The 27,094-nt window shown below is 38.5% G+C and overlaps 1 protein-coding gene across 4 annotated transcripts in view; it reads right to left on the bottom strand.

Moving 5' to 3' along the window:
- NFIA (nuclear factor I A) overlaps window positions 1-27,094 on the bottom strand; it is a 418,368-nt gene that overhangs the window by 31,993 nt on the left and 359,281 nt on the right. For 3 of the 4 annotated variants that reach the window (XM_023549533.2, XM_010591225.3, XM_064282053.1), the window contains exon 10: window positions 7,210-7,301. The exons of the other annotated variant lie outside the window; for it this stretch is intronic. In XM_023549533.2, the coding sequence (XP_023405301.1) occupies window positions 7,210-7,301 (92 nt within the window). The remainder of the gene's footprint in view (window positions 1-7,209; window positions 7,302-27,094) is intronic. 4 annotated transcript variants of the gene reach the window in all.

The raw sequence follows: 27,094 nt of genomic DNA, 5'->3' as shown, positions 1-27,094 counted from the left end.
TAGTGGTTAAGTGCTACAGCTGCTAACCAAAGCGTGGGCAGTTTGAATCCACCAGGCACTCCTTGGAAACTCTATGGGGCAGCTCTACTCTGTCCTATAGGGTCACTATGAGTCGGAATTGACTCAACAGTGCTGAGTTTGGTTTTTTGGGTTAGCACGTGAAAGCATGCTCAAAGGCCTACACGAGTCCTTCACGGAAGGGACTGTGGGCTTTGGAATCAGGAGTGGATGGGGAAGTCACCGCCCTTCTCTAAACCTCAGTTTTCTTGTCTGTATAATGGGGATAACAATAAGCACAGCTCTGCCTACTTCAAAGGGTTACTCTTACGATCAAATGAGAAAATGCTTCGTAATCCAGAAAATACTGCTCAAAGGTATGTGTTTAGTGATCAACTAAATAATAAATGCTGTCATTTGATGAATATTTAGTATGTGGCAAGCATTGACTTTTTCTACACGAACAGCATTAAAACCGAAAAACAACCCTAGGAGGCATATATAATAATCACCATTCTACATTTAAGAAATACAGGCTAGAAAAAAAGGAGTCACCAAAAAAACAAACTAAATAAACCAAAACAACACACACGTACTACTTCTAAGTGATGGAGCAAAGCTTCAGGCCAGATCCAACACTGAAGCCTGTGATCTAACTGCTCTGCTCTATGGTCTCCCTGCAGAGGCGAGCTGTTCTCACAGATGCAGACTAATATCATTAGTAAAGGTCTTTTTCCCAGGCAGGATGAGAAAATGAGCTCAGTCTTGATTTTACAGATACATGAACTAATAGGAAACTGGGGAGGGCCTTCAGAAGAAGTACAGCATCAGTCCTATTCCATTGACCCAGGAAGTTTTGGGCCAAATTTCTAAGCTTCTGATTCCTTGATGTCAGAGGATGAGTCAAACTCAGACCATCTTAACAAGAAAACGGACAATATCTGTTCTCTATAAACAGGGATGCATACGGTCCTTGGGAAGAGCAGATATTTTGGAGAAAGACTGGTTCAAATCCTGGCTACCTCATTTATCATGGGACAAGTTTATTTTCATTCTCTGAACTTCAGTTTCCTCATTGGTAAAATGGAGATAACAATACCTATCTAGAGGGCTCCTGTGAGTACTGTAGGTAGTGTAGGCACAGAACCTGGCACACGTGGGTGATCAAAAGCGAGTGCTGATGTGATTGACGAGACTCTTTACTTTTCTCAAAGTCAAGAGCAAATTGAATTTTACCTGTCATTCCTTTGTAATCTTGGGAGTTTTCTGCCGTGTGGGCCCTAACTGCTGAAATCCGTTTCTAACCAGAAGGGGGAGGGTACTTTTTTTTTTTTCCCCCTCTAAGGAAGTCTGAGTTTCTTGCCTTTAAAACTCTCCAGCTGCTCCTTGAACTTCCGTGTGATACATGTATTTCTACAGGCAGCTCAGGTCAGAGTGGGAAGGAGGCAAGGAACTGCTTCAGCCAAGTGAAGTGCAATTTCAAGTGAGTTTGATGAGGTTGAAGAAGCCATGGTGCCAGAGTGGTTAAGCACTTGGCTGCTAACTGAAAGGTTGGTGGTTTGAACCCACCAGCAGCTCTGCAGGAGAAAGGAGTCTGCTTCCATAAAGATTAAACAAAAACAAAAACAAACCCGTTGTTGTCGAGTCAATTTGGACTCATAGTGACCCTAAAGGACAGAGTAGGACTGCCCAGTCTTGAAAACCCTACAGGGCAGTTCTACTCTGTCTTATAGGGTCGCTATGAGTCGCAATCAACTCTGCAGCAATGGATTTGGTTTTTTGGTTTGGCGTGGTCGAGGACATTGAACAAGAAGGGATTATTTCTTGGAAAGGAGGAGTGAGGGGGCTACCAGCTGAGTCATCTACAACAGGAAAGGATTCTAATTTTATCTTCTTGGTCCAGAGAAGACACAACTGAACATGTCTGTCTTCTCAAGATGGGCTAAAACCTTTATCTTACCAGCTCATGGCTGAATAAGAAAAAATTTAAAGTAGGAAAAGAAAAAAAAGGTATAGTGTACAAGAAACATATCATCAGACCAAAGTCAGACAAAGACAGAAAAACTATGGAGCTTTTCTGCCCCTCCCTTTCTTTGGGACATTATTATACCCAACTCTGTGGTCTCAAAACCTCTTAAGCCAATCCTTGTTGTAATTGGTATCATGTTGTATTACTGATGTTGTTGTTGTCATTACTGTTACTTCTTTACATCTGTTTCCTCTACTAGACTTTGAACAACTTGAAGAGAGGTGTTAGTCCCTCCATTTTAGCAGGTGCTGGGAATATACTAAGTGATTAAATTAACACTGAGTGATTAAAGAAGGGAAATTGTAGGAAGAGTTTTGCAGATTGCTCAAGTTTTGTTTGGTGTCTCCAGCAGAGCTTCAGGAACACAACATACAGAATGGCAGAAGATGAAAATGCTCTACCTCACACGTGCCTTGTGCACCCCACTGCAGAGGCAGACAATGGGTGTGGTGCCATAATTTAGCTATGTGGGGACCTCTCCAAATCAGCTGGTTTCCAGCACAGTGGAGTGTGTGGCTTGTGCATACATTTGTAAATTTCATGAGACAAAGGCAGTCACACTGCTTCCAAGTCAGGCAGCTAAATGATTTATTAAGCAAAGGTTACAGCACCTGTGCCTCTTTGTCAACAAATCAGGGCCATGCCATGCCAAGCGATTCTTCTAATAGTCCAAATGGTAATTTAGTTTTAAATAGCATTTCAGATACCACATTTCTGTTGATGCAGAACAGTGATAGATTTGGGTGGTAAAGGGGGAAATGCCTGTTTTTAATATTGTTTGCACTCATTTTTCATTTTAAAGAATTAGTCCTCATTGGAGTTCTGCAGGTTAAGCATTTTATTTGAACATTCTGATTAAACCAGAACCTGAATCAAAATCAGTTCTGGGCTCAGTCCTTCTGTGTGTGAATTGGTATTTCTATTTATTACCTGATGATGAAATATTAACTTTTTTTTTTTTCCCTAAATAAATGCCTCCTTTTAATGGTTCTCGTTTTCAGGAATCAGATTAAATTATGGGATGCAATTGAAATGGCCATTGGCTTTCTGCTATTTGAGACCAGGGCACGTTCTCTATTATTATATTATAGCATTCATTGGGTGTGCTGGGGACATTAATATTGTTCAAAGTGAAGTAAATACTCTATGCCCCAGAGACCTTCCTATATGGTAATATCGACCGCTGGGGAGGCAATATTGAAAAATAAGCAATTCAGGGTGGGGAGGGGAGTGGTCATGGTGTCTCAGAATAGCTGGGTGTTCTAAAGCCTGTAGGGAGGTGGCCACCTCTTGTGTTAATGATGAGTTACAATATGGAGGAGGAAAATTAGAAGCAAATGTTTATAGTACCAGAGGTAGGAGACACGTGAGGTGAGGCAGAAGAATGGGGCAGACAACTTGGCAGGAATGTTCAAACACAGCCAAAAGCTGGCTGGGATGTACAATGCAATTGGAAGGCAGTTTGAAAGGCAAGGCTAAAGAGAAGGTAATTTCGTCTCCGTGAAGGGAGGAATTCTCAAGAGGAAAAAACAGGCTGGAAGGGAAGGAGGAGGAAAAATGGCTTTCAATTATCCATGTTATCTTTCCCTACCAATCATTACAGATGATGAATAGGTGCAATAAAAGCCAATATTCAATTTTTCCAATTTACATGGAAAGAAGGCCATAATATATTGTTAAAGGGAAAAAACAGCAGGTTACCAAACAGTGTATATAATATGATCTCATTTTTGCAATATATTTGTATGCATGCAAATGGTCTGGATGGATTTATACACAAATGTTAACAGTAGGGCTACAAGTGATTTTTATTATTTTTCTCATCTGCATTTTCCACAATTCACAGGTATCATGACTGTAACAAGAAAAAAGTCATTATTTTTAAACTTCTTTATGAATCGTCTAGACTCAACCAATCTGTGCTGAAAACCTACTATGTGCCTGGCATGAAGTGGTGCTTTCCCAAAAATCAGCACACTATCATGGTGGGTTTTGTTGTAAACAGTCTACTTTCTCTAGCTGTTCTACAGAATTTCAGAAGTGAAGGGCCTCTAGACTTTATCTAACGATACGATTTTAATGCAGTCTCAGATTTGAACATTGGGAATACTCTAGTAGTATTCCTGAGAGTTAGCATCAATCTCTGAATATCTCCATGGAAAGGTATGTACCAGTGCAGGGCAGCACAGTGGCTATAGAGCATAGGCTTATGAGTCAGACAGAACTGGACAGACTCTAGTTTCCACTGTTACTGCTGTATGGCCTTTGGAAAATAAACAATCTCCTCAGGTCTCAGCTTCCACATCTATAAAGTGGAATTACATCTACTTATAAGTTGATATAATTATATCTACCCCATTGGGTGGCTATAAAGATTAGCTGGATTATGTACTTAAAGTACTTAGTATAGAAAATGCTCAATAAACAAAGATTATATATAATTGAATAACTTTTTTTTAAAGGCCTTATGATAAACTGAAAGCTGCTTTCTTATAATATCCATGCGTTAGTTCAAGTTCTATCCTCTGTGAAAAACAGAGATTATAACTAATCAGTCTTTTATAGCATGATGCTTCAGCATTTTAAGAGATTCCCATTGGTAGCTGGCCATTGAGAGGAAGGGAGGCCATTTTATTTTGCATTTGTTTAAGGATTCATGTGCAAGAAATTTCTTCTGCATTTAGAAAGCTCAAGTATCTGCTTCGGTGACTCAATTTTTACTTCTCTGGAGATAGGAAGTAAAGTTTTGTTTTCCCAAAAAAAGCTTTTCTTGTGATTTAATTAATACAGATTTTGTGTCCTACAACAAACGTATCAATATAGAAAAACGCAAGCTTGCTTAGGAGATGACTAACTAGTCTGCAGGCTATGTGCAAATTATGTCTTTAAAATTCTGATTTTTTTTTAAATCTTCTGAACTAATGTCTTTTTGAAAATGAATTTATTTTGTAAGGCATATTATTATTTTTATTATCTATATTTATCAAGCAAACCCTGGGGGCCTAGTGGTTAAGAGCTACGGCTGCTAACCAAAAGGCTGGCAGTTCGAGTCCACCAGTGCTCCTTGGAAACCCTATGGGACAGTTCTACTTTGTCCTATAGGGTGGCTGTGTGTCAGAATCGATTCAACAGCAACTGGTTATATCTATCAAACACTTAAATAGTTCCATAAAGTAGTTCCCCTTTTTAAAAATTCTAAACTATTTAGAGTACATAATTTTTACCTCAGAATGCATTTTTTGGGAAAATGACAAACCCATTAGTACACTTTCTCATAAGACAATTGAGGAAGTCTTTCTTCAAGCCAAATGTGGCAGGTGTCCCTGTGATAAGAAACATTAAAGCTGTTGTCCCCATGATGCCAAATATCTAACGGAAACCAAAAAATTTAGTTCCAGATGCCAATATTGGGTCCACATGACATCACTCACCCAGATGCGTGGAAAATCTGGATTTTGAAGAATTGAGTTTTTGTGGTCAACATCATGAAGATCCAGTTTCTGGGTTACATAAGGCATTTATGAAACAAAGCCATACTGGAAATATCACACCTTTCAATTACAGAGAAACATACTGAATGGGAAACAGAGTCCAATTTCAGTGCAGTGAATCACAGCTTATGTAAAAAATACTATGTAAAATACAAACAGGACAGTTCAGAGCTGCTCTTTTGGGGTTCTTAATGAAGTAACCTGAGCGTGCCATCCAACGTACAGCCACTGTTCCCAAGAATCCCGTCACTGAGCTTGAGGATATAAGCCAAAAGTACAAAATAAAATTGTGTTCTTCTATTTCAATGCTTTTGAGGTCATTACTTAAAATCAAATTCGTGAGGAAAGTATTTGAATGTATGGGAAAATAAGCAATAAACTTGGAGGATTTTATGGGGGGCAATGAATAGATTTTAATCCCAGATGCCGTGTGCAAGCCAGTCCAAGAAGAAGTGGGAAATTCAAGAGTTAACCTTCCCCTTCCCCTATTAGTTCCCCTTCTCCTCCCAGCTGCCTCCTCTGATGCTGTACTTTCTGTGACCCTGCTTGAGTGCAAGGAACGCTTCAGATCCAATACAGTTTAACCTGGACTGTCGACATAGCAATAAACCAAAACCCTTTACAGAGAGAGCAAATGAACCCAGGGAGGCAAATCTATCTCGTTCATAAGCACCTGGTCATAGTTTTACAAACAAAGATGAATAGTTATAAATTAGGCATCTGGAGATTACACACCCAGGCAAAGGCACAAAATATCCCAGAGAATTTTTTTTTTTCAAACACCATGCTTACAACCTCACAGAGAAAATATTTTCCTTATGTCAATTATGATAATATATGGTCACATTCTAATTAGGAATTTAGAGAGCAGTTCCTTTCAAAACTTGAATGTAATTCTGTTTCGCCAACCTCTAAATACCTCTACCTATATTACCTTTGAACTACAAAGTCTTTCGATGTCTCTAAATTCACCGTAGCCATTTCAAAACTTAAAAAAAAAAAAAAATTTCTTCTTGACCTTCACTAGCACAAAACTCAATTGTCTATTGAAAATCAAAAGCTCCAGATGTCCTGGAATACTCTTTTCTCCATCACCTACCTCAAAATCTGACATGATATTCACTTGTCCCCCTTTGCTCCCCAGTGGCCAGCAGTAGACATTAACAAGCACCTCCTATTTCTGGACCAACACCAGAAACTTAACAGGGCTCATAAAGCCTTCTTTCTTTCTTTTAGAAAGCTTGTCCAGGTTTCTAGGAACCTATAATGAATACAGAAGAGGGGCTGGTCCCGCTATTCCCAGCATATACTCTCATGTTGGGCCACCAGATCTTACTTCGATGTTCTTTAGGGGCTCACGTCTGTTGGCTTGTACGTAGAGAGCTACGAACTCGTAAAAGAGGTACCGCACACTATCTAGCACTGGGAAACTTTTCTTGCCATAGCACAAAGAGTTCTGGCACAGAAGCCCTCATTTTCTACCCCCTCCGTACAAGAAGCAAAAATCGCAGGCAATGTTTCCCACGATTTCTGAGAACACATGGAAATGTGGCCAGGGACGGGTGGGGACGGGAGGAAAGAGGGACTGAACAGGGGCTGGAAATGCAGCCTGTTGTGCCAAAAGACAAGTTAAAATGCACCTGATAAATCAAACAAGCTGCACCACATACAGAAAAGATGAGAGCGGCCCACCTGTGTCTGTTGAGGGATATTTACAAAGCTTGGATCCCGTGGTCCAACACTGACGAATCGGTTTGCGGGGGAGGTGCTGGGTGTCGAGTAGGCTGTGAAGGGAAGGGACACATGCGTTCAGGAAGCAGCACGAGATTGCACACACAAACAACACCAAAACACACAGTCTCTGAGCCTATGCAGCTGATTAACAAGGAAATGTGCAAACACTGTAGCTAGCAAAGGGGTCTGGATGGCAAGGGCATTTTAGACAGTCAAAAGGGGGCAAGGGCGACTGGCCTCCAAAGATGTGGGCATAAAACGATGTTGAATTGATGCTCAGATGAGCTGTTTTTCTCTTTCCGCCATACAAATTAGAACATGCAAGACGTTTGCAAAGTATACTTTCGGAGTTAAACACAAGCTCTGGGATCAGAAAGAGATATCCTAGTCTTTACAGCACGGGAGAAAGAAATTAGGTAGGAAGGGCAGGAAAGCAGTTCAACTGACAGCTTTGCTTTTTCCACCATTACACTCCTAAAAATCATGAAGCATTCATGTGCCTCTGCAGCTAGGGATGGAAGAGGAGGCTTATATAAGGAATTAATGGGTTCTCTGGGAAGCAGGAGGAAAACCATTTAGAACACACTGTCTTTATAGGCCTGGTAGAGTGTCTAGAATCTTTATGGTGCGCAAAGTGTGCTTAAAATGCTGACATTCGCGGGTTTCCCATCCTAGAACCTTCCATTCAGGCACATACTGTGTAAACGAAGATACCACTCTGGAAGCTCGGATGCTGCGGTTCAGTTTACTATTCTTCTCACAATACATGGAACTTTTGTCACTGGTTTTTATATTTGCATTTGAGAACTCCATTCTACTTCAGCGGGAAAAAATTCCGTGGCTTCTGTGTTTTATTTCACTGTTTTCATTGGCCCATAAATCCAAATGTACTTTTTGGTGTTTGGGGCCCTGCAATTCACCTCTTTACCATAAACTCCAAGGACTTATTTACATTCTCTCCTTGTACTGGAATCTTTAGACAGGCTATTGCTTAAAATAATTTCAAATTTCTAAACAACAACTGTAAAAGGCCTAGGTATTTGGACTTCCTTTAGACACACACCATTTATAAGATGAAATGGACTTGCAATTTTTAAAAATACAGATAATTGAGGGAATGACATAAAATCCCTTTGCCAGATTTTTCTTCCACATTGGTATCATCTGCTTCTCTTACTCTGGTTTTGTGTCTAACAGAAAACTGCCCATACTTCCTGTTTCCCTTGTTTGACACATGTAGGGCTGACATATCCCCCAATCTGTGGCCCCTGTCCTGTTGGTCATCTTGGGTAAGGGCTAAATCAACCAAACAGATCTATAATGGTCAGTGGATGTGGCTGTGGTAAACCAGCACTGGACAGAGGACCAGCGTGGGAGCATCTGATGTATATTAATAAGAAACGTTTCATTGTAATAGTACTCGTTTTAGGAGGTGTCATCAGTAATGGCTTTATCTTATCCATTGCCACTGAGTCGATGCTGACTCATAGCAACCCTAGAGGACAGAGTAGAACTGCTCTATAGGGTTTCCAAGGCTGTAATCTTTATGGAAGGAGCCCTGGTGGTGCAGTGATTACAGCGATCAACTGTTAACTGAAAGGCTGGTGGTTTGAAACCAACAGCAGCTTTGTGGGACAAAGATGTGGCACTCTGCTTCCACAGAGGTTTACAGCCTTGGAAACTCTATGGAGTCACTATGAATTGGAATTGATGCAGCAGTGGGTTTGGAATCTTTATGGAAGCAGACTGCCACATCTTTCTCCTGTGGAGCAGCTGGTGGGTTCTAACCACTAACCTTTCCGTCAGCAGCCAAGGCCCCTGGCTTTGCCTTAGGTGATCTAAATGTATGATGCGTATACTATCTAGCAATGTGAATCTACCGATTGTCTCCCCAGCCCATTCAATGTCACGCTAACTGGAACAGATCTGAGTAACAGCTCTGCTCTGATACATTCTGCATGCGCCCGTCATTCGTTATTAGAATGGGAGAAGTTTAATTAAAAAAAAAAAAAAAAACTCAGTCAAATACCTTCCATTACTTGTTTCATTCAGCCAATTGTTTTACTTTGATACACTTTAAGAAATCTCAGCAGAGAGTTGCACATTAAGAAGGATGGACTACAAGCACCTGTTGGTGTGTTCACCTATTCTTAGGGCACAAAGAGGATGTGGGAGCAGTAAGGAAGAATCTAGTAGATGAAACAACCTGTTAAGCCTGCTAGTGGTCCAAAAAAAAAAAGTGTTCTTTTACAAAATAGGTAGGTAGATTGAAGAGGAAAAAATAAAAAGAATGAAGGGTATGTTAAGACACAAGTTGGCTTTTACACTAAGACTCAGTGATTGATGACAGAGGAGGCTGAAACGTCAGCCCTTGGCTTGATGGTCCACGGAGAACACTGTATATACCAGCTGGCTACTCATCTCAGACATGCAGCAGGATTTCCCATGACATTTTTACCCTACTGGTGACATCACAAACAAGCATGGTGATTGACCCCAGGATACATGGCATTTTCTTTGGTTTTTCTTTTTTTGTGAAAGTGGTTCTCCGTTCATTATAGCAAGCTTACTAAATCTGGATAGGTTTGTATTATACCCCATTCTCTATTCTTACCTGACCTAAATTTTGTTGTTTGAAAGACGGTTTAGCATACTAATTTAGATACTCAAATTACTAGGAGGGTAAAAGAAAACAAATGACTCGGAGGCTAAAGATCAGATATTTTCCCTTCTTCAATCACAGGACACATCTTGCAGCCTTAGTTTCAGAATATTCCAAAAGGCCTTTCGTCCTCTCAGGGGCTACTTAGTGGCTCCAAAGTTTATGTTGATTCTCATTTTTATAAAAGATAGAGCAATGGTGAGAGACATAGTGGTGTGTTTTACGTTTAAAAAAAAAAAAGGTATTACAACTACAAAAAGTCTCGCAATCTCAGATTACCCAAGTCATAGAATGGGGCGAATAGTCCCCAGGGAAATTTATTCTATAGAAAGTCAGCTTCTGGAGAAAATCAAGGACACAGGACCAATAAGGGAAGAAAGAAGAAAGAAATTCGGACTCGTCTCCCTTTATTTTAGCTACAATAGGCAGGATGATCCCCTGTAATAGGATGCAGTTCCAGAAATGATGTGACGTAAGTTGAATGTGACTTTTTCCAAAGAAGCAGTGGAATAAGGGAGTTACACTGTTGAACAAAAGCCTCAACTGAAACTTTTATTAAAACCACCACATATACCATAGTGGATCAATTATACATGCATAGTTAAGAGATTTCAACATGAATATAAAATTAAATAAAGGGGGCAATGTGGTAATTAATTATAAGCAACTCTGTTTGCTATGATATTATGTCACATTTATGTCTTTCTTATTTACAATTCTTGCCTTATTTATAACAGCAATAATCAAATGCTGAAGAAATAGCTTTGGGAAATCATGAAATCCAGAGAACAATTTTCTGGGGAGATTATTAAACACATTTTTAAGGATTCTGGAGAGGAGACTCAGGGGTACTAGATAATCTTTTGATAAAATCAACAGGGAAATCAATTTGGTTATATAATCTCATTGTAAAAGTCCTTGTGGCAAACATGAATATTAGAAATCAAATTATTGATTATATGTTTCTGACAGAGTTTGCTTTTTTAGCTGTTATTTTACCTACATTAGCAATATCACTATGGACCACTTTCCTAACACTACAGAAGAACATTCCGGTAAGAAGCTTTCATCAGCTTCTATTTGTACTAATCTGATCACATTTTTCCTCTCATTAATGTATTTCTTCACATTATCCAAGGATCTTAGTTTGGCCTTAAACACACAGTATCAAAACCCCAAACCGGAATTTGATTTCATATCTAGAAAATCGCATTACCCAAAAACCAAACCCATTGCCATGGAGCCAATTCCAACTCATAGTGACCCTATTGGACAGAGTAGAACTGCCCCATAGGGTTTCCAAGGAGCACCTGTTGGATTCGAACTGCTGACCTTTTGGTTAGCATCCATAGCTCTTAACCACCACACCATCAGGGTTTCCAGGAAACTACACAGGCATTGCTAATTCCTTAGCCCTTCACTTAGGCAATATTAAGTCCTGCCCAGGTCCGGTCAACTGGGGGAATGCTTCAGGAAAAGCTCTCCCTTTATAAGCAATACAGTTTTACAGGGCCTCAGCAGATGCTGGGATCTCTAAAGGGATTGTGGGGTGGGGCACCGAGGAGTGGGCTGGGGAGCGAAATCACCCATCAACAGTGCTCTTGACCACTATGGAGGTGTTCCTGGGAGGACACAACAGCCTCCATGTCCTCAGAACTGGATGTGGCTGACTGGGTGACTGACTGCCACAGCCACACAGAATTCCAGTTTTTGTTGTTCCCAGGGTGTCTTCCCCACCCCCCCGCCCCCGAATAACAAGGAATAAGGAATATGTTTTTTTTTTTTCTACATAAAGAATCATGATAGATTCCAGATGAATTAGTGTTGAATCTGTAATACCTTCATCCCATAATTACTCCTGAACATGGTATAAAAACACGGTCAATTTTTTCTGAATAAATACACTTGGAGCTTTCCTGTCTTTGGGAAAAACATGACTGAAGAAAAAGATATATTAAAATGATTGTACCAATATCAGTTGACATTATCTTTAAGACAAAAACCATCTCAATAAAATCATTCAAATCTGATAAACTGGAAGATGTTACGTCTCCATCTCTTGATTTAGAAGTGGACAGGCAGATTCAAGGTCTAGTTCAAATTTAGTAACCACTGAAATATATATAATCATTGAAAGGCAGAAAAGGGAAAAAATTGAGATAGATTTCTGTGCTGACGTTGAACCTGGAAGGAGAAGTGCCTTTTGGATGCAGCCCTGTCCACGTGCTCACAAAGTGCCCACAGGGAGGTTGAATGGGGAGTGTCACCCGGGCTGTGCTGCCTGAGTAGATGGATGGCCTGCTCCTTTGGCAGCACTGAGGGAAAAATGAGTACCGTGAGGCCCCTCGGGAGAGAAGAAAATGTAAGAGGCTAGGTGAACTTTGACGTTCTAAATTTACTTCTAGACACAGAAAGAACTGAAGTCCCTCAAATGCAGGCAGCCTACGCTGCAAATTGACAGGAAGTTTGAAGAAAGATTTGGGGTTCTATTTTATCAGAGACTTCAACTATATGAAAGGAGAGAACATTCACCCTCTTCATTTTCATCCCCTTAAACCCCACCAAGCCTAACCTCCGGAGTGCATCAAAGAGAGACATATTCATACATTCACTCCCCTCTCCTCTTTCCTCCCCTACCCCCTCCCCACTTTTTCTCTCTTTCCCCTCACTCTCTTGAAGAGACTTATTCAAGCCCTTGCCGTGTGCCAGGCTCTCTGCTGAGCATTATGGGGGATATAAAAGTAAATAAGACACAGCTACTATCCTCAACAAGGTTAGAGTTTAATGCCGAGAGGTAAGTTCAGAAAATTAAAATATGAGTGCCTAAAAGTAACATAAATAAAAAATCTGTGGATGTTAAAAGACAGGAAAATGACACCGAGCAGGAGGAACAGGAAAAACTTTATGGAGGAGATGGCTTTGAGACTGGGTGTAAAAGATGCATTGGTTGAAAGGTTCTGATGAACTAGGGGGTCATAGAGGAAGTAGCACAAGCCTAGAAGAGTGGCAGGATATGGACACACCAACTCATGAGGGAAAGAAGAAAGGAAGTAACATTGTTAATTATATTTTGCCATACAGGGCAAACGGAAAGTAAAAATTGAAGGACTAGGGACTTGACTGTTTCAAAGTGAAGGGGAAGAAGCCTATTGAATTTATTTTTCTTTTTCAAAGGAAGATACAATTTATCAAAGAAACATGGATGCTATATTTGCATTCTAAAAAAAAAAACAACTAAACACCATTAAAACAACTGGACATTTCCATACAAAACCTTTTCCTCATTTTCTCAAATATCAATATCCACCTCACACGTTCCCTAAGTTTCAGAAACTCGGACAAATTCACATGTCGGGGGTTTCCCTCTAAAAATAGCTAATCAAAAAATTCAACTTGATTCAGAACGGACTTACTGAGATACTACTACCTGCCCAGGAATGTGCTAGTTATTAGACACAAGTAAACAAACAAGTTCAGGCATGAACTTGAAAACAACCCTGTGTATTCAAAGTGCAATTTTATTAAGCATTTATCAGTGACCCTGGCAGTAAAGGGAAAGTGCAAGTATTCAGTGAGATGACTAAATAAGTATTTGCAATAGTTGCCCTAGACTTTCGTTAACTGCACTGTTGTGTATTATTAAAAAAAAAAAGCCCACAAGAAAATGTTCATTTAGAAAAAAAATATGCAGACATTGCTAGAAAAGATATTGGCTAATTTATAAATGGAACCTATTACAATTGAACTCTTTAGAAACTTAAACAGTATTTTTCCTCGCAAGGTCACAAGAGAAATGCTGAAGAATATTGGAGTGTTTCTACTTGAAAGAAATCTATCGGTATTGACAAGTTCACAGAGCTTAGGTTAGCATTATTAATACCATTACATAGCTTAGGAAACACATACAGGCTTTGTTTACACACGATCTAATTCAGAGATTTAGAAATTCCCAGTGATTGAATAAATGTTGTAGTTTTCATCTAGATGTTTGAAATCTAGAAAACCACACTGAGTTTCCATTACTTTGATTACATCTGTGCAGTTTCCTCATTCTATTATCTCTGCAAATTTTTTGTCTTTATAAACAAGTTACTAAAAAAAAAAGAGAGAGAAAGAAAGAAAAAGACACAGCCTTCAGGGCATGAAATTAAAACCTACTTATCGCTAGTAAATGATTACAGAACAACATACCCACAAGCTTCCTTCCTGAAAGGCTAATGAATTCTAACTTTAATATATTAGCATTACTTATCATGTATGGTAACAATTTGCATGACATGTCTAATGTGCCAATAGTTCACAAAAATCCCGAATCAATTTAGCCAGATGGTTTTGCTCTGTTGGTATTTCTACATGTATTGTGGATCCTTGCAGGGAGGTAAGGGCTCAAGCTGTATCATGATCTGGGGTAAAATGTGCAGAGAGGAAAGTACAGAACACTCATGGCATGGCGTGCAAACAAAGAGATGGGGATCAGAGCAATACATGTAAGCGGGAGATGCTCTGACCTTACCCAAGTCTGTGCAATAAGGGCTGACTTTACAATGAGTGGAAACCCTGGTGGTGTAGTGGTTAAGAGCTACAGTTGCTAACCAAAAGGCCGGCAGTTCTAATCTATCAGGCGCTCCTTGGAAACCCTACGGGGCAGTTCTACTCTGTCCTATAAGATCACCATGAGTCGGAACTGACTTGACAGCAACAGGTTTGGTTTACAATGACTGTTTCCTGTATACAGTCTATTTAAACTGCATGTAACTTTCTTTTTCATCATCATTTTAAAAGAACACCCCCTTGTTTCAGTTAATTTAAATTTACTTCTGATGGTTAATCCAAATTCTATAACTTCCATTTAGTTTTTGTGTATGCTGTGTTGTTCAGTTGATAGAATGTATTTATTGATAAGAAATAAAAACCAAACCCAGTGCCGTCAAGTCGATTCCGACTCATAGCGACCCTATAGGACAGAGAACTGCCCCATAGAGTTTCCAAGGAGTGCCTAGGCAGATTTGAACTGCCGACCCTTGGGTTAGCAGCTGTATCACTTATCCGCTATGCCACCAGGGTTTCTTTATTGATAAGAGGCAACAACAAATATTGGTGGGCACACGTGAAAGTTACCTTCAATAGCCACAGGGAATAAGCCCTGGATCCAGCTGGGGTTTAAACAGAAACTTAATCAATATATTGGACCACTCTCTCTTGAAAGGCTTCTGTGGTCTCTTAAAAGGCAGTGTAACTCTGGAAACCTACTTCTGGGAATTTATCTTAAACAAATACTTCAAATGCAAGTAAGACTTACGCTCCAAGATGTTCATTACAGCATTACATATGGGAGCAACAAACTGGAAACAACTTTACGTTAATGTTCCACCCATATGATGGAATACTTTGTAGCCATTAAAAATGTTTTAAAATACTGTGGGTTGTGCAGTTAATGTTCTCATCTGCTAACTGAAAGGTTGGAAGTTCAAGTCTACCTTGAGGCACATCAGAAGAAAGGCCTGATCATTTACTTCTGAAAAATCAGACATTGAAAACCCTATGGAGCACAGTTATACTCTGATGCACAAGGAGTTTTCACAAGTCAGAGTCGACTCCCCAGCTATTGGGTTGCTGGTAATACCTGGCACCATAGTAAGTGCTTATGGGTATCTGAACAAAGGAGATACACAAAAGGGTTTAGTGTTTCTTGTGCCATTTGGCTTAGTTTCTGTTTAAAAGAATTCCTCCTGAATGCAGTTAGATCTTTCATATTATTTCATTCAAATGTCCTTTGTAACCATCTTACCATTTTCATCTCTAACTATTTCAACTATTTACAATGTGTGTTATCTCCTTAATACAGAATATATTTTGCATTTTTATAATAAAAATGTTTTAAAATAATAGCTAATATGTTTATAACATGAAATAAAATGAATGAAATCACACATACACACACATATATCATGATCGATTGTTTCAAATATGCACCAAAAAATGACTGAAAAATATGAAAAAGCGATTATCTCTGAAGAAAGGGCTTATGGATAATTTTTAAATCCTTTCTAGTAGTTTTAACTCTTAAAATAATCACAAACAGGACCTTAAAATCCAAGGTAATTTTTTTGAGACAGTGCAACATAATCAATAGAAAATGAATTTTAGAACCAGAAAAACTTGGTTTTACTCCATTCAAACTTTTACTAGAAATCAGACCTTGATAAGCCAGTTAACCTCTCTGAGCCTCAATATATAAAGAGTCTAGCAAAATAAACATTGTTTACTCTAATATTCCTAGCCTTTTGACTAAGGCTTCAATTCCCTATGAGTATCTAAGGGGCTACCCTCTCCACAGGAACAGTCCAGGGAGAGTGATCACTATGGAGAGGCTTAACCAACTAGATGAGAAATCCCCAGGCTTCATATTAAAACAATTGAGGAAAAATACTAAAATCATCTAGTCAGATACTATAGATTATAAAATCTGATTAAGGGTAATATCCCTCAAGATACCTACTTCCCAACAATTTTTAACAATAATAGGACTCAAACCTTTCAAGGGTTAACATTATGATCACACCGAGAAGCCATCTGTAAGGCTGTAAACTGGTACAACCTTTTTGAAAAACAATTTGGTAATGTGTGTCAAGAGGAATGTTCACACTGTTTGTTCTAGCAATTCCAAGTCTGGGAATCTATCTTAAGGAAATTATTAAAGTTGGGGACAAAAATATATGTCCAAGGATATGCTGGAGCATACTCCATAGGTCGGGACAAAAGTTAGTGGCCAATAACAGAGAAATAGATAAATCTTTAAAAATACCACATTTCCTAACTTTTTTTTTAATCAAATAAGGATGTATAATTCTAATTAAGAAAACAACATACAAAATATTATATTCAGTGTGATCACAATCATCTCATATATCTGCATATATATATATACACACAAACACACATATAAACCTGCACTAAAAAAAAAATAATAATAATAATAGGGAAAGAAAGACCATAGTGTTAATAGTAGTATTATAGGATAATCAACTCAACGGCAACAGGTTTGGTTTTTGGTTTATAGGAAAATGTAATTTTCCTTTTTATACCTTTCTGTATTTCCAAAGTTTCCTACACTGCCATATATTATTTTTATAAAGAAAGTCTTAAAACTCATCTGTCACCTCTGCCACCTGAAATAGTAAAAAAGTGAGGCTAGAAAATAGCAAAAAAACAAGATTTGGATGGGTTATGATAACCCCAATGAATGTAATCATCTGTTGTTCTGTTCTCTGTCATTCCTTCTTTGCAGTGTTACTCTCAATGTCGTTTTTCTTACCCTTATTCCTCTGTTTTTCACATCCAATTTAAGGTACCCAGAATGCTGATATTCTTGAAATAACATAAAAGTTCATTATAGAGTATCCTGGATTTTCAAAGGAAAGGTCTAAGATGCTACATCTATGAAAAACAGCATGCACCCCGGTAGAATAGAAAGTACCGGGCTTTGGAGTTCAACAGACCTGAGTTTGAATCCTGACTCGGCCTCAATTTTTTTCTTTTTTAAAAGAATGCTAACAATTCTAATTTGCAGATTTAGAACAATGATCCAGTGCAACCATGCGGAAATTCCTAACACGATGCCCGATGTTCACTAATCATTTTCATTTTCCTTTGCAAATTTAAAAGTTAAACACTTAGATTGTATGTAAAATAGAAATGCCCTGCAAAATTATTTATTAAAAATTATTATTTAAGATAATACATATACATTTGTATTCAATGGACCCTTAAACAGAACTTGTGACCAAACAATGGCTACTGAGAAACTTTACAAGGAAGTCCATGTAGGAAAATCACACATTTTTGCTATTAACATCCAAAGTTCAGGTTAGTACAGCTAAAAGCTAGATGTATAACATTTTCCAAGGGTTTTATGGAGATGCCTCAGAAGTAAAGCCTGGTGATGTGCTTTTGAAAGGTCACAACCTTGAAAACCCTATGGAGCATTTCTACTTTGCACACGTGGGTTTGCCATTAGTAGGAATGGATTCAATGGCAACTAACAACAACAATAATGTGTATGTTATTTGTTCTTGGTCACTGTAGTGACTGAGGTGTAAACACGATTTTGATACATTAGACAAAATTTTTAAAAATAAAGAAATTGTTATATTTGATATAAAAGAGGGATTTAAAACTCAGTATCTTTCATTCTCACTGGATAAGGTACCAAAGGGTATATATGAAAAGTCAATCTCTCTTTCACCCCTGTGGCCAGCAACCTTGATCCCCTTCCTAGAGTCGATCACTATTACCAGCTTCTACCCTCCCACAGGGTCCCTGGGTGATACTAACGGTTAACAAGCTCAGCTGCTATCCAAATGTTTGGTGATTTGAGTCCACCCAGAGGCGCCTCAGAAAAAAAGCCCTGGTGATCTACTTCTGAAAATCAGTCTTTGAAAACCCTATGGAGTACAATTCTACTCACACGGGGTTGTCACGAGTCAGAATTGACTCTAAGGCAACTTTTTTTTTTTTTTTTTTTATCCTTCCACATACAATTAAATGTGTGCATACACGCTCCCCTACAACCCCACGTAAGCATTCTATACGTGCTTCTCAGCACTTTCTTTTGCAGATTTAATATAACTCAAAGATTATTCCATGAACTCATATAGACCTGGCTTTTCACTTTTAAAGGTGTCTTAAGGTATAGCAACAACACTGATGGATATTTAGATTATTGCCAATCTTTTCCATAAGTAAGGTTTCAAAGAATATTTTACGTAAATTTTTGCTCACACATCCATCTATATACATGGCTTACATTTAAAAATCTTGTAAGTATACTACTGAATTGCCCTCTGAAGAAGTTGAACCAATTTTCAGTCCTCTAATAATGGAGGAAGAGTACCTGTTTTCCACACGCTTCCCTATACTAGGTTAAGATACTTCCTGATCTCTGATAATCTGATAGATAAAAAATTGTTCAAATTTTAACTTGCATTGCTCTTATGCTATACAGATTAATGTTTTCCTTTTCTCTCTTTATATCCTTTGTCTTTCTATTGGACTGTTGGTGTTGCTTTTACTGACTTTCAGAAGCTATTTATATATTAGACAATTTAGCCCCTTGTCATATGTGTTGCAATTGGTTTGACTTTGTTTATAGTGGGTTTTTTTTTTCTATGTAGAAATTTTGATACTTATAGAGTTGGAATTTATCAATCTTTCATGTATGCTAGGCTTTTTGATATTATTTAGCAACTTTCTTTCAAATATTACATTAAAAAATCCCATATTTTCTGGTAATATCTTATGGCTTAGAATTTTTATGTTAAATTTTTTTGCTCCAACTGAAATTTATTTTAGTGTAAGAAATTTGATTTTTTCCTGATTGTTACTCAGCTGTCCCAATACTCTTTATTGAATAATGTATTTTCCCCTCCAATATGAACCACCATTATTATTATAGACAAAAAGACTGTGTGTATTTGAGTCTCTTCTATGATAACCCTAATTCAGAAGAATCTGAAAAATTAAAATATAACAGGGGATAGTAGTAGAGCTGGCAGAGGAATTAAAATCGATACAGAAAGAGAGAGATCAAAGTAAAATGAATTCCCTGGAACTAGGTGACAGCAACATGAGTAGGTAAAAATGATGAGGGAGTTCTTTGAGATTGTTCTATATCCTGTCTCTGTGGTGGTTACAAGGTTTCAAGAAACTATGATGTGTAAAATCTCAGAACTGTACCCCGAAGACTGAGTTTTACTAAATGCAAATTTAAAAAGTAAAAAAAAAAAAAATCAATGGAGTAGTCCAGACATCAGTAATGAAAAAGTGTTTTGTAAAAGGAGGTCACTAACTCATTTTTATTTTACTATTTATTATAATTACCCATTGATTCTTCTCTGAAACAGGAAACATGGTCCTTATGTCATCTAAAAATTGTGTAAACATGACATAATAGTCACTGAATTACTATAAATTCAATTACCGATTAAAACAATGTATCATACACTTAAAAAAAAGAGTTGGTGAAAATGAGATCTGACATTATTTTGATGATAACTCAGGAAGTAATTTTTCTAGGCATTCATCATCAGTCCTGCCTCTGGAGAGCCCTGGGAAGGAAAGGAAATCTGCCTTTATCCACATCTTCTATTTTGTACCTTTTGCTGTTATTTACTCTCTCCTTGTATCTTCTGCTCTCTTCCTTTTCCCTGCTAATAAGATCTACTCTCAGTAACAGAAGCCAATTCATACTAAAGTATAAGTGACTACTAATATCTTCTATATTTTTCACTGCAAGGAAATGAAAGTTTTCAGCTAAAGTGAAGATACTCATAGGATGCTATGGTGAAGCGTATAAACTCCAGGTTCAAGGTGTTCAAGCGTGAATCATGACTCTACAACTCTTTGGTGAGTAGCCTCAAGAAAGTTACCTCATCACTCTGTCTTGTTTTTCTCATGTATAAAATTAGGGTTACAGAAATATTTATTTCATAGGATTATTGTGAGAATTAAATGACATTGTTCATATAAAACAGTGGGAAAAGTATATAATAAATTAGTAAAAACTGAATAATTTGTCCTTCTCATTAATTTCAGACATGAGCAGGTAGTGTTGGCTCCCCGGTAACCAAAACTCATGTCGTGTTGCTTATTTGTTCAGTTACAGCACAAGGAAGTAGAAAGAACACAGGAAGGCCTTTGTTTGAGTCGCCATTAAGCTATGATGAGACAATAATCTTGGGAAAGTAGCCTCTACTTTCTCATTTCAGTTTCCTCATCTATAAAATCCAACCTCACAGGACTCTTAGGAAGACAGAATGAGATAATATATATACGTAAAGGCCTTTGCTAACCAAAAAGCAATTAACATATGTTAATTATTATAATAGAAAATTTTCATCCCAGTCCCAGATTATTACGTTCTTAGTTAATAGGTTTATATTCATTCATATGATGAATATGTACAAAATTCATTTGAGTTATAAAAATAAATAATAAAGGACCTTGATATTGCATGATTCTATTTTAAAGAGAATTTCAATTAAAAAAAATCAAAATTCCTAGCTAAAGAGGCATGGAGAAAGATGTTTATGAATCTTTTATGCATTTTTAAATTGAGTTTTTGTGTTCCTAATTAATTAAAAGGAAAATATGCATGTTTTACCTACCATCACAATTTTAAAAAATTGTTTTCCTTTCCATGATAATACTAGGTTATGATGCCAATGTTTTTTCTGGGAAAGCCAATTTTTATAGTATGATCTCAACCTGCTATATAAAAATTAGACTTTACATAAGAAAGAACAGCGTATTTTGAATTACTGTACCACAAGGAGGCCCAAACATAATGAGAGATTTCTTCTACTCCTACACTGTTGTGGTCAGGACTCTTGGGGATAGTCATTCATTATTTACATGTATGAAAAGGAGCCCCTTCCCGATTAGATGTGATGATGTATGTGGAAAAACTCAGGAAACTACAGAGAGCTACAATAGGTAGGCTGTTATTATGATTAGTCTCAGCATCTCAAACCAAACTTCTGCTCTTCCACACTCTAGATCTGCTCCTCCTGACATCTTCCATCTCAGTTTACACCAACTCCATCCTTCCAGTTTTTCCGGTCAAAAAACTAGGTGTCATTGTTGATTTCCTTTTTTTGTTTTTCCAGCCCATTCCTTTAAAAAATATCAGGAACCTGACAACTTCTCACCACCTCTATGGGCCGCTCTTTGGTGGAGTCATTAGTTCCGTTTGCCTAGATCATTCCAACAGCCTCCCCTCCTTGTTTTAGATTTCTCCACTGTGTGTCCTGGCCCCTAACATACTTGATAATTTATTTTCATGTTGTCTATTATCTGCACCCTCCCACTAGAATGCAAGCTCCACAAGGGCAAAGGATTTTGTCTCTTTTATATCCCTCGTGCCTAGAGCAGTGGCTGGCACATAGAAGACACTCGTTATAAATATTGATTAAAAAAAAAATAGCCCCTAAACTAGTCTGCCTGCTTTCATTCTTGTCTCTGAAATCTATTTTCAACAGAGCCTCAGAGTGTTTCTGTTAAGACCTGGGTAGTGTCGCTCATCTGCTCTCCATCTCACTCAGAGTAAGTCCTCATGATGGGCTATCAGAACTTGTATTCTCCCCCATGCTCAAGCTCCTGGTCATTACCTCTCTGACCTCACCTCTTGCGCACTCTGTTATCATACTGGCTTCTGGACTGTTCCTCCAACATGCCAGGCTGCCTTTGTACTAGCAATTCCTTCTGCTTGGAAAGCTCTTCCCTTCTAGTCTCCTGGCTCACCCTCTCACCTCCTACAAGTCTTTGTCCAAATTCCCCCTTCTCAGACAGGCCTTCTCTGGCCCTATTTATAATTGTATCCCCCTGTCACTACTCCCAACCCCTCTTTGCTTCATTTTTCTACATAGCACTAATCACCATCTTACATTCTACTTTTTATACATATCATTTTGTTTATTGCCTCTCCCCCCTTCCTAGAATAAAAGCTCTCAAAAGTCAGGAAATTTTTATCTCCTTTGTTCTTCTTTGAATCAAAGCACTCAGAAGAGTGCTTGACTCATAGTTGCTGCTCAACAAATATTTACTGAATAGAAGGATAAAGTTATACTCTCTCAAACCACTAGCCAGTTACCATCATTGACTGTATTCATGGCAACCCCATGTATGTCAGAATAGAACTATGCTTCAATGGCTAATTTTTGGAAGCAGATCGTGCCTCTGGGTAGACTGGAACCTCCAATCTTCCAGTCAGCAGCCAAGCATGTTAACAGTACGCACTACCCAGGGATTCCTTGTATCAGTGCGCATCTAAGCCTGCAAAGGTAATCAGAGGGAATGGAACACAGACATTGAGAATTACTCTACAGGTTATCCTTCCTACATGTCATAGTATCTTAAAGAGACCTGGCATGGCATATCAACCTTTCTCCATAAAAAAAAAAAAAAAAAATTTTTTTTTTTCTCCATACAAATCAACAATATGAAACTTCTTCTTAAGAGAGAATGAAACTGTTATTCCCCCACCACACTATTTTCTAGGTTGCTGGTAAGGACTTTTCCCATTAAATATATTTTTTTCATAGGGATGAAAATTGTCTTCTCCCTTTGCAGCCATAGCTGCAAAGTTTAGTATTAGAGCCAGAGACAACTGATTAGCTAAAAAATCTATGCACTGCTTTAGGGTGGCATCCCATTTGTATTTCATTAGAAGAGGATATTAAAAATGATGCCTTGGACTTTTAACTGTCTACAGCACAGCACAGCACAGCACAGCACAGCACAGCACAGCACAGCACAGCACAGCACAGCACAGCACAGCACAGCACAGCACAGCACATCTCTCACTCCAGTTCATCCTGACAATCTGCCTATGGGAGTGAGTAGAGCAGTTTGTGATGATGGGACTGAGGTTCAGAATGTTGGTCATATCGGAGATGCTTGGCATGATTTCCTAATTTTATTTTTAAGATCTTATTTTATCGCAAGTCATCTCAACCCCCTAAGCAGAAAAGGTTGCCGTAGGTTACACAACTTGTGTATTTTAAAAAGCCTTAACTTTGGACATACTGTTCCAATGCTGAACATTGTACTTAATACCCTGTCATGATGTTTCTCCTTCCTAAAGCTTCCTTAGCGCTAATAAATTGACAAAGATAACAGGATCTCACCGTCTTGTGGCTTTAATGTCTAAGAAAGCACATAATTTATGAAATCATAGTTTTTCCCTAAATTTTTATACAGGGGTAATCCAATTTTAGGCACCTCAGCTGGTTTCTCAAGAAAAGTTCTACCCTCTCTCTCCGACTTAAAACACTAGAATGTTATGAATAGCTTTAAAGTCACCTTCTCCAGAAAATCTGTACCTGAAGCCCGAAGACTGGGCATGTCCTCCTGGAGCACCTGTGCATGCTTTTGTCCCACTGTTGTTCCCTATGAAGTTCCTCTGTACCAGGTATCTCCCTCAAGAAATCCCAAATTTCTTTAGAAGGGGGATTACAACTTAATATCCTGTATCCCAACCAAAAAGTGTACAATGAATAAGGAAGACCGAAGAAGAATTGATGCCTTTGAATTATAGAAGTATTTTTTTTTTACTTCACTCCTGATATTTGTCCCTAGCATACACTCCTGGCCTCTCTCCACTCTCTCACTTACTCCTCTCTAGATTGAAGAGTTTGGAAGGAGAAACAGGATGTGGTGACTAGTCCTTTCCCTTCCTCACCTGTTTCTCTTAGGGAGAGAGATGCTGGCAAGAAACCCACAGCCAACTACACCTCTATGCCTTCAGTTTTACACAGGAGGGCAGGCCCTGCACAGGAAAGCCTGTGGTGGTCCCTCACTAGTAATTAGTAGATACATCTGTGTAACTTGGGGATTCACTTGCCTATAGCTATACCCATATTTCCTAATAGTGAAGGTGATACTGTAGTCTCTCATTTGATTTTCTCTTGTATTTTATTTATCAATTAGTTCAGAGATCAAGGCATAGAAATTGATTTTTTTTTTTTTTTGTAGAGGCTCTTAAAATACCCTTGCAACAAGGACTAGCGGGCTTTAAGATTTCTGAAAGACCTCTTCTATGCCACACATCACATTTCTCCCCCCCATCAATGTCTTCTTTACAAAGTAGATAACGGTAAGGTGATAAATTGCTGTGAAATAACATATTCCTGCGCAATTCAGCACACCCCAGGAAAGTCCAGCAACCAGGGCTAAAACGTATAATGATAAAAATTTTCCATGCCACCAGTAGAATGTTTTGTTTTGTTTTCCTTCCTAGAATTCTATGATTCAAAAAGTATTAAATTACCAGTATCAAACGCTGGGCCTCTCTCCTGATATTCTCCTTCTTCCCCAAACCTTCAAACAGTGTTCTCACTGACATGCAATCATGTAAGTTGTATCACTCAAAAGACTACCCCATAATGCTGACAAAGTGAGGCTGGACACAAGAGGAAGGACAGATATCTTCTTATACAAGGCATTTGGTTCAGTCTATGAATTAGAGCCCAGACTATGGACTCAAAGACATCAACCTGATTCAGCGGTTGAGCAACTTCTACATCTCCAACAGACCCATTTCATCATTACTCATGCCTGGGGACTTCACTAGGTATGAATTTTCGTAGATAATAAAATGTCCAAATGTATTTGGTGGGCTACTCTTTGTAGCTGATTTCATACAAACTACTAGGTAGATGTTATCACCTGCCTTTTAAAGATGAGGAAACCGTGATTTGAAGAGAAGCGCAGCTAATAATTTAAAAGGTGGGAATTTAGACTTCTTAAGCCACACATGCTTTTTCCATGCATCCACAGTGACTTGGCAGAGTTCCTTCCTCATTACTGGAAAACCCACTAAGAATGTGGGAGACATTGATAGTGGAAATGAGAATATGTTTACATAAAATGGGATGCATGTTATCACAAAGCTTTTAAAGGACTATGACAATGTCTGTATAGAAAGCAGAGGAACAGAAAAGTAGTCTGCAGAGGCGTGTGCAGGGCACAATTAGCATGCCTCTGTCAACATGTGAGCCAATATCCCCAGTGAAGAGATTAAGTAGAGCTTGGAGCCAGTAGTTTTTCTGACTTTTTTGAAGATGTTACATAAAAACGCAATAAGCAGGACACATTTATGAGTATCTACTTCTCAGAGCTCCCAAGATCCATAGACCAAGTCTAGTTTGTTTCCTATGTCCACTGGATACTCAAGGGTTTTCTCCTTCGTTGGCACGCGTTGAACCACCTCTTACTAAGAAAAGCAGGTCTGCCTATAACTATTCCTGGACTCTTAATCTTTTTGCTATCAATATAGAATCTATGCACAATGTCACTCATATCTGTATGTATTATCAAAATGCAAAAATACTAGATGACCCAAAGCTCACCCTCAGATATGTGTCCCTGAGATACTCTGGAGATTTTGGATTTAGTGTCCCCAGAGTGAAACCTAATGAACACAGTAGAAACAGAGCGACTCATCTTTCCACTTTGGCCCTTTCTCTCCGACACTCAAAGTAAAGAATCTGAGAGGTTCAGAACCTTCCCTCACTATACTTACCTAAACGGCTGTCCGAGCTCAATGCTATGTCTATAACCCTACACACACCCCCCCCACCGCCCCCCACACAATTCAACTCCTGCAATTGCTGCACAAGTTCTCTACCTTAACACTTATTTTCTGGTCTAGTCTTTTCCTCAGTAGATTCCTTGCTTCCAGTCTCACTTCCACTGAAGACAGTCTTGAAGACTCTTTTTAGGGTCCCTGCCATAGTTGTTTGCCTTTCTTATACCCTGATCCCTCTCTAAAGCTTTAGGGAAGGTTTTCATCATACCATCTATCAAGGGCAGGCAGTCCATCCATCATCTAGGTACTCTGCCTCTAGTCATTACTTTTTTTGTCATTGTTCCAGGCACTAATAAAAGCAATGGCTGTGTGTTCAAGCTATTTCTATCTCCTTACCATCTCTAAAATATCAGGAAATATCTGGAGAATTATTTTCTCTCAAGTTCATCAAGTAATCATTCCCATTATCTAAAAAAGTTCTGAAACTCTGTATTCTCTGATTAAGTGTTCCCAGACTACTCAAGGAGCCAAGAATTCTTTTCTCTTTCCATCCAATTCTACCCTCTATCTCCACCCCTTGCCCAGCCTAGCCACGCAACTGCCATGGCTACCTGCTCTGATCTTCTTCCCAGCTCTTATTCTTGGCAAGTGTTCAGTGTACACACCTTTGAATTGATACTTTGATCTGAACATTTTTTTTTCCTGTTTGATGTATGAGTTGTATAACCTGTATATCTCATTAAGTGCATTCCTCTTGGACTTTAAGTTCCTGGAAGGCAGGACTCTACAGAAGTATGAGGAACTTTTTGCTAACAAGAATCCATGTAACCAGATTTTGTTTGATGATCATGAAGATAGCATTCTTAGCCACTCAAATAATATGCCATATTCAATAGTTCATATCTTGATTCCAGTTATGGGCATGTAGTTTACCATCTTATCCACCCAAACACCAGTCGTTTCAACATCTGTTGTAGTTAATTGTATCCAAGAGTGGTGTTCACTTTGATTCTGGTGTCAGTTCTGCTACAACTGTCACTGGGGAGCTGTGCCTACTGCTAGAGCCTATATGGCACCAGACAAAGCTAAGCTGC

This window comes from Loxodonta africana, chromosome 3, assembly GCF_030014295.1.
Source record: "Loxodonta africana isolate mLoxAfr1 chromosome 3, mLoxAfr1.hap2, whole genome shotgun sequence".
NCBI classification, from domain to species: Eukaryota; Metazoa; Chordata; class Mammalia; order Proboscidea; family Elephantidae; genus Loxodonta; species Loxodonta africana.
Note: the sequence above shows the minus strand (reverse complement) of the source record. Positions and strands in the feature narration are given on the sequence as shown.